At 39.0% G+C, this 13,201-nt stretch overlaps 1 protein-coding gene across 1 annotated transcript; it reads left to right on the forward strand.

Moving 5' to 3' along the window:
- Window positions 1–5,588: 5,588 nt before the first annotated feature.
- Window positions 5,589–12,739, forward strand: LOC125450152 (cryptic protein-like). The gene is made up of 6 exons (XM_048526163.2): window positions 5,589–5,768; window positions 5,838–5,887; window positions 6,005–6,175; window positions 6,936–7,050; window positions 7,147–7,259; window positions 12,084–12,739. Exons 1-6 carry the CDS (start codon window positions 5,737–5,739, stop codon window positions 12,188–12,190), a joined length of 588 nt encoding a protein of 195 aa, XP_048382120.1. The 5' UTR covers window positions 5,589–5,736; the 3' UTR covers window positions 12,191–12,739.
- Window positions 12,740–13,201: the final 462 nt, after the last annotated feature.

Genomic DNA, 13,201 nt, shown 5'->3' on the forward strand with positions numbered 1-13,201 from the left:
TTGGGATGAATTTTCACTTTATCTCTTTTCCTCTTTAAATACTTATTGAAACTCCTCTCTTTTTATATTCCTCTTCCTCTGATAGACTAATTGCTCTGTTATTAATGTTTCAGTCATTCTTCATTTCTTTTACATCCTGTACAATCTTCTGACCTGCTACCTGTCATTGCACAATTATAGACTTTATCTTGAAGTAAACTACAAATAGTGCGCCCATACCAGAGAATTTTTCTCATTTACTAGAATGTATCATTTCCGTCCATGCTGAAATATCCTTTAAATGTATGCTATTGTATCTCTATTGACCTATTCCTCAAGATAATTTGTCAATTCACTTCAGCCACCTCTGCTGCCATGCCCTCAGAATTGCCTTTATTTAAGTGTTTAAAGAATAGCCTTTGAAATAGCCTTGGACCAACTCCTTCTTCAACTTCCAATGTAAAATTCAATCATATTATAGTTTCTGCTTTCTAACTTCACTACAAGATAATTAATTAATTCTATCTCATGGACGAATACCACGTTTGGTATAGTTTGCTGTCTAGTTGGTTCCAAAACACATTGTTCTAAGAAATTAACTCAAACAATAGTCTGTGAATTCCCTATCTAGGCTACTTTAGTATGTCCATCATTTTTAAATTGATATGTAGATAGAAACTGCCTATGATTATAGCTGTGGATTTCTGACAAGCTCCCATTATTCCTTCCTTTATGCTTCATCCTACTGCGTGCTTACTGTTAAGGGGCCTGTACACCATTCTTGCAAGTGATGTCTTACCCTTATCTTTTCTCATCTCCGCTCATACAATTTTCAAATCCTTGTTTCCTGAACTTAGGTCATTCTTCTCTGGTGTATTTGTACCATGACTAACTGAGCTATTATTCAGCTATTTCATAGCTTCCTCTCCTTCCTAAATGTTCCATACTTTCCAATATTCAGGTAACAATCTTTGTCATTCTGTAGCCATGTCTTTCCGACGCCTGCCAGCTCATACTTATTTATTTATGTTTGCATTTGCAAATTCATCTCCTTTGTTTCAAATGCTCTATGTATTCATATATTGAAGGCAAAATATTGCCAGCCTGTAAACAACGTGGGCAATGACAAAAAATTTGAGAAAATGTTGCTAGAATGAAAACAGTGGGATACTCAACATTAAGGAGAAAAGATTTTCTTTTCAAGTTTTTAATGAGCAACCAGGGGCCAACTTTCAAGTATTAACATCTCATTGCTATTGAATCTCACTTTACTCAGGTTCTAGGGAGGACAGCACCAACTGTATGAATATCCGAGTAGTTGTGGCTGTAGCTCATCAGCATTCTTCTGGACACTCATCTGTCCAGCATACCCCATCATCCCAGCTCTATGATCAGTAACCATCTGCTCCCCCAGCATCCTCAGAGCTTGGCCTAGAAAAGCTCCAACATCACCACATAATCATGGTATATCTTGATCAAACTTATATTATACTTCAGCATTTTGATACTGCACTCTAGAGTTTATCATTACCTAACATTGTAATGCTGCTGCCACACTACTCTGCACATGAGCCAAGCAACCTTCACGTGCATTGGAACAGAATGCATCTCAGGGCTCTTAGCTTGCTTTCTTAGCACTCATTTATATGAATGCTGACAGCATGTCTGTCTTGTCATGCCTTTTAATTTGTTGCCGCTTCATTCTATAAGTTAACCAATCCTCTATCCATACTATTAATTACCTCCAACACTACAGACTTTTAACATTTGCTTATCAGCAAGCTTGAAGATATTACATTTGATACCTTCATTTAAATCATTGATATATATTGTGAATAGCAGGGGCCTAAACACCAATCCCTGTGATACTCCACTAGTTCCTGTCCTCCACTCTAAAAAACCCCATTTATTGACTATCTAACCAATGACTCTGCCACCCAGGGAGTAGGTTAAGGTTAATACCATGGCACCATAGCAGCCAGTCAAGGGAGGGGGCTAACATTGGAGAAATGCACAGCTATCAGTTAAGGGTCTTGGGATTTCTCATTCAGGATTGTCCAGTTTGATTGCTCAAGGGGATGGACCATGTTCAGTCCATTAGTTGTGTGCATAAACTGAAGGGGAAGGAGAGTTTGGTGAGTGTAGCCAATGCCACAGAAATGAGAATTGGCAAGCTAGTCTTTGGGATTGGGGCTGCAGGCTGGGGAATGGGGAGTTGACAATGGAGAATGGGGGCTTGGCTGTAGGATCTGCAAGGAGGCAATATGGTAATAGATGTGGGAATGGCTTCATCCACTTCAGAAGCACCCTGCCTTCTGGGATGGGGGTTGGTAGTGGGGAAGTAGGGACAGGATGTGACCACACCTTGCATGGTCACCTCATATGCCAGGGAAAAGTAGGCAAGGTCAGGTACACGTAGACAGGTTGGATCTGGATTGTTTGGAGAGATATGAAGCATATTGTGTTTACAGAAAGGATTACCAAGGAGGCAACGCAGATGTTTCAGAATTCAGCAACACATTGAGGTGGAGGTTGCAGGCTGCTGACCAAAAAGCACTCGATGTCGCCTTCTGCTGTGATGCAAATTGAAAGTGCACAATGGGGAGAAAAAATGACTGCAATCACCAATGGTCAGAATGGATTGGGCAACTATCATGACCTGTGAGTGAATAGACCGTAGTATCAAGTGTTGATAGGGTTTCTGAAGAGAAAGAACATAAATGCAGACCAATGTGCTGTACAGGATACAAATCTAGGTAGACTCTATTTCCTGGACATCCAGATGCATTGCCCCCTCCGTGCAATGCATCTCTCTATCACACACATTGGCAGGTGGATCTTTGGACAAAAAGTCAGCAAAAGAACAGGAATGTTGTAGGAGGAGTGCCATAGGTGTCAGCATGACCCAATGGCATGTGTTCACCTTGTTTCCCCTTGCTTGCAGGTGATATTTCAGGCTCTCAGCATAGACCTCCACTACAGAACTTCATCTGTGGCCATGATGCAATGCCTGATGCTGTCGCTCATTCATTCAGGCCTAAACAGAGAGATGAACAACCAGATAGAAGCAGTGCCATTTATACAAATATACAAAGTCAATTACTATCCATTGTCACGCATGTCACCAAGATGTCCATTATACATATCACAGAATCATAGAATCTCTACAGTGTGCAAACAGGCCCTTCGGCCCAACAAATCCACACCGACCCTCAGATCATCCCACCCACTCAGTCTCAGCCTGTCCAGCCTTTCTGTATAACTCAAACTTTCCATACCTGGCAACATCCTTGTAAATCTCCTATGCACCCTCTCCAGCTTAGCATTATCCTTCCTATAACTGGGCAACCAGAGCTGGACAAAGTACTGCAAAAGAGGCCTCACGAATATCCTGCACAACCTCAACATGACTTCCCATGTCATGTACATACTCAAAAAACTGAGCAATGAAGGCAAGCTTGCTAAATGCCTTTTTAATCACCCCATCAAATGTGACACATATGTCATGGCCTACTCCACCAGATCTCCAGGAAAAGGACAGCCCAACTTCACACCACTCCACAACCATGATGCCCAGGTACCTGTTGGGGAATACTGATGTCACCCTCCCTTTTTCTAACATGTTCATGGTCTGTCCTGGAGTGAGCAAGCCAGCTTTGAAAATCCTGTGATTGTTTGGGTCCAAAGTGTGCTTTTAAAGATGGTGTAGTCACAAGTGAAGTAATCTTTCTGCAGATATCTGCTGTGAGGCATGATGTTCAAAGACAGCATGGTAAACTGGAACGGAATGTGATATGATCGACGCCATTGGGCTAGGGTAGATAGAAGGCAAGTTTAACAAGATACAGCGAGAGAATTTGCTTGGCCCTATGACAGCAATCCCTTCAAAAAACCCAGTGCAACTTAGAGTGAAAAAAGTGTCAGATTCAGACCATAATGACAATTAGTTTGTCATACGGAAAACTGTGGTGAGATTTGCAAATAAGACAAAATATTGTAAAAGTTGAGAAATTATTCACTGTTGCTGCTGAAGAAATACATTTGAGAAATTTTTTAAGATTTACTTACGAAGTTGAAATCCTGGAAGGGGCTTCTGAGGTTAATTATTTTTCCAGAAAAATTAATTGTGTACATAGGTGAATACAGAAGTGATTTGTTCATCTTAGTTAGCAATTATCACATTTTCAAAGTTTATGTCAGAGTTTGTTTGTATGTGTTTGTATCAATTAGCAATCATGTAAATTAGAGATAAAAGTAGAAAGCCAGCTGCTTCCCAACCCTCTCTCCCAAATTTTGGCCACACCCCAGTCTCCCAGAAAAGTAACATACACTGCAATGATGGGATTGGAGAACAGGATATGTAATGCATAAAGCAAAAATATTATTAAATTTATTGAGATTTGCCTTTTTTTCCTTTTATTAATTAGTTACTCTCTAAGTGTCCACTTTTGAAAGAATTATTTTAGTTGAGTTGATGACACGAACAACCCAGGGTCTCCTTAAAGATAGATATGAATGTGGAAGTGCCAGTACTGGACCAGGCAGACAAGGTCAAAAATCACACGACACCACGTTGGTGTCCAACAGGTTTATTTGAAAACACAAGCTCAGAGTCTTGCTCCATCAGGTGCCAGGTTCCCAAAAAAGGAGTGAGACTTTGAATGCTTGTGTTTTTAAATAAACCTGTTAGACACTAACCTGGTATGACAAAACACAACAGGCCAAGCAGCATCAGAGGAGCAGGAAAGCTGACGTTTCGGGTCTAGACCCTTCTTCAGAAAAGACACTAACCTGGTGTTGTGTTTTTTTTTAAAACCTTGAAGCTAGATAAATAAAAGAAGTGACAGAAATTCCACCACTTCCAAAGAACAATTGATGCAAACTTGTTATTGGTCAAATATTGGAAATCACTCATTTTTAGCTGCACTTCCCCAACCCCCATTTTCAAGTTAATTTTGAACAGATGTCCAAATCCATTGAATTCTAATGATTGATAAAGACAATTATTTTACATATCAGGACAACAACATTAAACTAAACTTTAAAAGTTTTGTAAATAACTGATGAAATTACCCCCTTGAGAAAGGGTTTAAGAACATAAAAGACAAACTAAATACAGACAATTATTCCCAACACTTGATTTAACTTCGCATTGAAAAGTTACAAACATTCAACTGGAAATGAACGTATCAATGCCTACGCTGTACTGACGTTTTGAAATACTTGAGCCAGTAAAAACAATGTGAACTTTGCTATCTTCTTTATGTGCTGAACAAATATTTGCATGGATTGCTCTCTAAACAGAAAACTCTACGAACCTTTTGCACTTGTAAAGGAACGAAACATATCATGATCATAAAGTGCCAAATTTAGGTTTCAATTAAAAATTGGGGTCTGTGAACATTTGGATAAGAAAGCGGAAACTATCTGGTAAATGAAAACCTGAATTACTTCTTGCAACTAAAAAGGAAGGAATCTCACGCTGGGAGTATACATGATTATCAGTGAATTGGTTCTCATCTATTGTCCCTAAAATAGTCTACCGAATATGGGATAACAAAGTGAATGGAAGTGCTCTTAATTTGATGCAAAAGGTTAGTATTTAAAATTCGCCCTTGGGAAGGTGGAGGTGAGAAGTACCTGATAATTGTTAATGGTTTCGTGTTAACGAATGTCTAGAGCTTACATTCTGCTTGATCTCCAGCCAGATTTCACAATTGGAAATAGGAGCATTGTCATTATACGTTGTTATTTTTAATGGAAGTAATGCGCTTTTCAACAGTTAATAGGTAAATCTAGGTATTTCTTCAAAACATTAAACATCGTTGAATTTATACTAATAATTTTTTTTTGTATAGGTTTTTTCTTCTACTGTTTTTTCCCTTCCAGGCTGTCACGTTTGCGAATGGTAAGTTTTTGTGCACCTTTTGAAGTGAAGCTTTATTAAGTTAGCCCTGTATAATGGTTGGAAATAGATTCCTACTAAATTTCAGTCGAGTATCCTTTTGTACTAATCTGTTTTCAGATTGTGGTGGTGATTCGAATTGTTATCGACAGTCTTCAGAGTCCAGTCTGGAGAGACGACTCCGCCAAAGTCCTAAATCGTTAACTGAATTTAACCAACTCGACAGTAAGCGCCAAGAACCAAATTCCTCGGCCACTGTGAACATCGTTCAGTTCGTTGGACTGACAGATAGTAAGTTATGTGCCACAGTCATAAAAGTGAATTTTAAGTCAGCTATGCCGTCCACCGTTGAAACTCTGAACAGAACGCCATCTATAATAAAATCCGAAAGAACTGCGGACGTTGTAATTCGGGAACAAAAAGTTTCTACGAAAGGCCAGCAGGTCTGGTAGTATCTGTGAAAGAAAAAACAAATTGTTTTTTAACGCTTTCGGCTCCGGTGACTCTTTCTCAGAACGTCATCCATTGCGGCTATGGCGTCCTCAAAAAGCCTCCTTTTTTATCGCTTTTTAAAAAAAACATTTTCTATTCAATTTTGTAAAGTGTTTTTAACGTCAACCATATAGTGAATCTGTTTTTAACTTTTTTACTCATGCAAAGTGTAAATACACAAGAAATCTAGATTCTGTACCGAGATCTTGAATTATTGTCAGACAAACACGACCAATGTCTTCGGGAGAGTTTACTATAAGGAACTACTCCAAGTACTTAATTGCCCAGGCAAAATGGCATTGCGCAAATTTACGTGAGCGTTTAGCTTATTTATGCGTGAATGCAATACGAATTTCTGATTGTGAGGAGCAGTGGGCTGTTTAAGGGACTTCCAAAAGTGTCCTTCATTAATTTTAAACTTATTTTCTCAAATGTCTGCTTGATTACGTACTTTCTCTTGCAAAAGACATATATTCAGTGTATCCTGTGTAAAACACGTCTAATGACGCTTATTGCAATTGTTGAATTTTTTTGCACTTAATTGGTGTTGCTTCCCCAGGCAAGAAACTGAACAGGAGTTGTTGCAAGAACGGCGGAACATGCATCCTCGGCAGCTTCTGCGCCTGTCCAGTCCACTTTGTCGGTAGATACTGTGAGCTGGATGAACGCCTCAAGTAAAATCAAATCTCTTTAAAGTGTTTCTCTTTCAAGTTTGTGGTAGTCTACTAGTTGGATTTTAAATTGTTGGTCGCACTTCTATTCCTTGGCAGGGGATGCGGCAAATTTCGTGATGGCCAATGGGCTTTAAAGCATTGTACCTGGTGTAGATGTAGCTATGGAAGTCTACGCTGTATTGAAGTATTCGGGAAGGTTGAGAATTGTGGTAAGTATTTAATACTGTGGGGCGGATGCTGCAAGTATCTCTTGAATCCAGTGCAAAGTACATCCTTAATTTTGCACAACCGTGCGTGAAGAACAAATGCTCGGAAATAACTTACTAACACCTATATTCACTTCCTTCATTTTTCTCTCCCATCGTTCTGAAACTGTTCTTTGTTTCCTTCCCCATAACTCCTCCAGTATTAAATGCCCTCTTTCCTGTTCAAGTGGAAATTATTCTTTTAATGTTTCTAGAATCTTCATTTAAATACTGTATAAATCCGTTGCTCAAACTTGCATTTTCAGCAGGGACCATTGGCAATTAAATTGAAAATCATGACCAAACTTCTTCCCTCCCCCAATCTTCCCGCAATCCATGTTCGCAGCGGAAACTATTGTAACCCTACCATTCCCAACCGAGGTCGGAAAAGTTAATACAAAAGAAATTAAACCTTAGTTTTTGACTGTGTATCTTGTCATGTCGCTCCTCAGACTAGAGGTACTACCCGAAATTTTGCATTGCTTCAGAAAGGGTTTAGTGTTCTAAATTCTTTATAATCTTGAATTGAATTCGTTTTATTGACACGTACTCAAATGAGGACAATGAAAAGCTTCTCGCCACTTAGTGCCATTTTGGGTTCAAAAGTACCTAGATACAATCCTTCCCTAATGAAAAGAAATTACATGACAGCTGTATAGAATAACCATAGGTCAGGAAAAACAAGCTGTTAAAACAATCTCTCTGAAGCCTCTTTGCAGCATACCAGCACAGGGAACCTCCATTGTAGTACGACTACCATTCGCCAGCATCCCTCCTTCTAATTGTTGGTGTTTTGTGACCGTGACCCCACTTCAAAGGCCAGGCCTACGAGGCTTTTTTTAAAAAAATTGCGGGGCGTGGAAACAAAATAATGGGCAGAGCAGATTCGTTCTGGCTAGAGTATCCTACTCCGCAATTTTACTGGAAGGCTGGTTGAAGTGCAACTATGTTTCTGAAAACTTCCATTTTTAAAACTACATTAGTCAACCTATCAATACACGTTTTAATCCCCTATACATCTCAAACTGTCAGCATTTCTCTAACTGTTTACATATAAGTGGCTTATCACAACAAAGGATGCCGACTACAAGCATTTTTAAGTGTCCTGCATAGAGATCAAACATAGCAACACTTTTGAATTCGGAAACAATTCCCTAATGGGAGTTCTAAGTAGCAGTGGGCTACTTATGTAGCCACAGGGCAACAGCAATTGGGCTCAAGACGTTATTGCCTTTTAATAACTGGAGTTTATGCATGAATGGTGACATGTTTAGCCTTTGCAATATTGTCTTCATCATAGTTGAAAAGCTTGTTTGAAATGTGTATGAAGAAAGTAGTTGGATGAGATAATGGTTTCAGAGATAGTAGGAACTGCAGATGTTGGAGAATCTGAGATAATAAGGGTGTAGAGCTGGAAGAACATAGGAGCAGGAAAGCTGACGTTTTGGGCCTAGACATTTCGGAAGGGTCTAGGCCCAATACGTCAGCTTTTCTGCTTCTATGATGCTGCTTGCCTGCTGTGTTCATCCAGCTCTACACCTTTTTGTTATCTTGGATGAGATAATGGCATCCTTTGAGTGCCTGTGGAGTCATTATTCTGCAAAGCTTTTGAGCTGCATTATTATAATTTTTTTGGCCAATTTGTAAATGAACTAATGTGTAAATCTAACATTCAAGTGCTTCATGTCATTATTATGTAGCTGATGTTACTGGACAAATCAGACTGTTAAAAACACGTAAATGAAATTCAATCTAATGAAGTGGCATTTCAAACTCAATTGTTAGTGAATTTATGTTAAAACCAATGAAAATCAAAACAGAATGCTGACTTGCAGCAATGAAAACCCGATTAAATGAAATTCCACTAATTCCGAAAGTACTCTTGCAGTACACTCAGCTGTGAATTCCCTTTGTTACCTCACCAGGTTTGAGTTAACAGGAAATTTGTACGACTGAGCTTAGTTTTTTGTTTTTAAATTTTACCTTGGCTTCAAATAACCCCTTCAGGTCTTTAACCAAGCACTTCTGGTCCTTCTGCTTTTAAAGGTAAACTTTTTTTTTGTACTGGAGTAATTGCTGACTTGCTCGATCCCTTTCTCTCAAGCAACTGTTTAAACATCTAACCTCTGCAAATTTCAACTGACCCCAAAGGGGTTTCTTAAAGCTATGAAAGTTTCTCCTAATTGAAACAATTTCCAGAACATAGTACTGAATGCAATGCAATAGGCAGTACACATTGTTCACTCTTAAGCTCATCCAGTGGAGAGAAATTAATTTATTTATACACCAAGAACACACTCTCTTCTAACCAAGTACATTGGCTGCAGAAATAAGTAGCTTGTTAGAGCCCTTCAGACAAACCAAAACCCAAATGACACTAGCTCAAATCTAAACTTTGACACACACATTGCATTGCAATGTAACTTAATGCTGCATTCAGTTTTTATTGCACTTTGTTCCTTGTTTCAGCAATAGTACACGAAAGATACTATGACTACTGTGGGAAGCCACAGATGAGTTTTAGGGGTTGCCAACCAGCAAATCTGAACCATGGAAAATAAGGAAATGCTATTGTCACTTCTGAATATTAAAGTGTGATTATAAATGTCAGCTGCTGTTTTTGGACTTGTATTATTAAATCAGTTTGGAAACTAAAAATTTAAAAAAGCAGATTATGATGGTCAAATTCACGATTGTTCTGTCATCTAATCTAGGATAAATATGATCATCTCTGGACTAGATTGGCTTTGTAAAGTTTCAACTATTTTGTCATTCAGACCTATTAGCCCAGTCAATGTTCAATAACATTATGATTGATCTATGTCTTAAACAAAACCTGTCTTAGCACAATATCTTCAGCTTTAAAAAAAATCCTCTGCGTATAACTCAACGGAGTTGGCATCCATCACTGTTTGCAAAAGATTTCCAAGTTCGATTGTTTACTAAACTTCATGTTTTTAGACTTTATATTCATCCCCCAATTAGCTAATTATCTTGCTAAATATTCATTTTAGCATTTTGAATTTGCATTATCCCTGCTATCCCACTTTTCCTAATACTAATGCTTTTTAAAAATTGATGCACCTTGCTACTTTCTCTCTTTGCTCTTGGACCTGTTAATATTCTTCTTTTATTTGTTGAATTGTTCCTGCAAAGGGCAACCCTTAAATGACCACTTGAGTGACAAGAAAAAGCAAATAGGCAATAATGCTTGAAGATTTTTTGTAATGGAAAATTGGATTCAGTTATATCCTGAGTTTTAAATAGTATGCATTGTTAGAGTTCTATTTACAGAAAGTTTCATGAACTCGGGCTTGCTGTTAATCATGTTCTCCAACCAAACTAGTCGCCTCCACCCCTCCCAGACTGAAGGGTTGGGAAGTAAGTAGTGAGGCAGCAAGCAACCAAGGGTGGCAGCAGGTTCAAGATACAGGGTTGGAAGTAGGCTGAATGGGAGAGGTCAAAGGCAATAATGTTGATCGGATCATGTAACCCAACATCACCTCTAATACAACGAAATTGTGCATCCTAAACACACAAAAACAATGCAATTTGAAGCAAGGACTAACTGAGTAGGAAGGTAAAGATGCAGTTTGTGTGGAGCCTAACTTCTCAAACATTGCTGAGACAGCATTTGTATGAAAAATCAGGGGGTAATGGATGGCTTCTTGAACTTGGTCATGATCTGTAAGAGTAGTTAGTGAAAGTGATTCTGTGGTTATAAGTAGTTCCATTTGTATCTTTCAAATAAGTGCAGTCTCATACAGCTGGGTGATGGAGAAAGGTCATGTATTGTTAAAAGGCTGGAAATACTTTCATGATGAAAAGTTTACAAACTCGTCTTTAAAGGAGCACTCTACTATCCTAAGTCAAAACCAACCAGAATTCAGAATTGAAATTGCTGAAAAGATGAGAATGGATTGGGAGGAGGTGCCCTTATACTTAAGGAAGGTTGAAGTTGGGGTAATTACTTGCAAGTAATGGCCATGCTAAATTTTCCATAGTGTTCAGGGTGTTGTGGGTTATAGGAGGGTGGGCCTGGGTGGGATGCTTCAAGGACGGTGTGGACATGTTGGGCCGAAGGGCCTGTTTCCACACTGTAGGTAATTTAATTTAAAAATAAATCAGGTGGTTTTGTGGGGGGGGTGGTGCGGTGGAGAATAGTGGTGAACACTAAGTTTGTTTTGAATATGGGTGATTATGTTGAAGGGGAGGCAAATGGCACCTGAACTAGCCACTGACATTATTGGGTGATTATCAGTGGGCAAGGAAAAGGCAACAAATGGATGTTTTTCATAAATATCTCAGTATCTGCAAAGTTAATATCTTAGGTCAACATTGCACCATGTAGTAGTTAAATGAAGTCTATCTTTTTACGGATTTCTGGCATCAGTATTTTTGCTTTTAAATTGGGAGAAAGATTTTTGTGCAATGATGTTTTTGATCTGATTTTGTATGTCATCTGACAATACCAAACTGAAGCAATCATTAGACTGGTAACTTTTGGACCCTCCCTGCAATGAAATGTTTAGGTTGGTTTCATAAGTGCTTAATACTGTTTTGCAGGAAATATCCCTCTGGAGTTTTGAGTTGCCTGATGGTGGCTTAAATTTTTTTTAATTTAAAAAAAAAATTTGGTTAACATGATTAACTTGGGCAAACTTCTTTTTCCCTGGTGTATGTCAGACTCTATCTCAGCCCGCCCCCACCCTACTGACCTATGTTGGGACTTCCTGTATCATGTGAGAACAAAATAAGTGATGACAATATTTTTCCCCCTTACTGTAGATCCGGAGCAGGATGATGGATTCCCTGCTGCTAGCTCCAGCCTGGAACTAACAAGACCATTGTTGTTGTCTGTGTGCCTTGCTATAGTATTTGAATTGATTCCATAAATATCTTATCCTGCATAAATTTTAATGGACATAATGAAGGGATCCTTGGAGAGAGATGCTGCTCTTGTATAGTTTTTCTTGTATGGGTATTAACTATCTTTACCTGATGCAAATGATTTTTCTTTTCATAGGAAAGCCAAGGTGGTGAGTTTGGCAAGTTAGTCAGCTACAGTGCAATCACAGCCAAGTCACCAGAGTCTGAATTTAGTTCTTCCCTCCTTTCCTGGTCCTTTACTTGTTTGATCATCAATTAAATGTTAGTCACAGCCCAGATTCTTAAAAGTATTTCAAGTCAAACAATGCCTGACTTCTGTACATAAAGTTGCTTTTTAAGTAGTGTTTCTAACCATTAATTTTGAAAAAAATTGATCTTGACCAAGATCAAACATGAACCAAAGACAATAGTATGTAACTGTAAGCTGATTCACATGTTTTGACAATGGAAAGTTATGTTTATACTTTGCTGTAAAGATTACTTACTTGTAAATCTTTGAAAGCTAGTTTTAATTATACCATGCTACACTTTGTAATAAAATGCGTAATAATACACTGGGCAGTGAAATCAGATAGGTGGTCATTCTTTTTCACTTAATCAAAATGAAAGTGCTCTATTTTCTGGAAATATTGAACTGCCCTATTTGGACCAGCAGATGGGGCAGTACTATGTTTGTGTTTCTAAATCTGTGGACTACTACTGCCAAGATAATAAAATGTGAGGCTGGATGAACACAGCAGGCCAAGCAGCATCTCAGGAGCACAAAAGCTGACGTTTCGGGCCTAGACCCTTCATCAGAGAGGGGGATGGGGGGAGGGAACTGGAATAAATAGGGAGAGAGGGGGAGGCGGACCGAAGATGGAGAGTAAAGAAGATAGGTGGGGAGGGGATAGGTCAGTCCAGGGAAGACGGACAGGTCAAGGAGGTGGGATGAGGTTAGTAGGTAGCTGGGGGTGCGGCTTGGGGTGGGAGGAAGGGATGGGTGAGAGGAAGAACCGGTTAGGGAGGCAGAGACA

This window comes from Stegostoma tigrinum, chromosome 3 (assembly GCF_030684315.1).
Source record: "Stegostoma tigrinum isolate sSteTig4 chromosome 3, sSteTig4.hap1, whole genome shotgun sequence".
Classification (NCBI taxonomy): Eukaryota; Metazoa; Chordata; class Chondrichthyes; order Orectolobiformes; family Stegostomatidae; genus Stegostoma; species Stegostoma tigrinum.

Coding starts and splice junctions, on each gene's coding strand:
- LOC125450152 (XM_048526163.2), top strand. CDS start 5,737: ATGGAAGTAATGCGCTTTTCAACAGTTAATAG. Junction 7,051..7,146: donor GAGCTGGATGAACGCCTCAA/GTAAAATCAAAT, acceptor ATTCCTTGGCAG/GGGATGCGGCAAATTTCGTG. Junction 7,260..12,083: donor CGGGAAGGTTGAGAATTGTG/GTAAGTATTTAA, acceptor CCCTTACTGTAG/ATCCGGAGCAGGATGATGGA.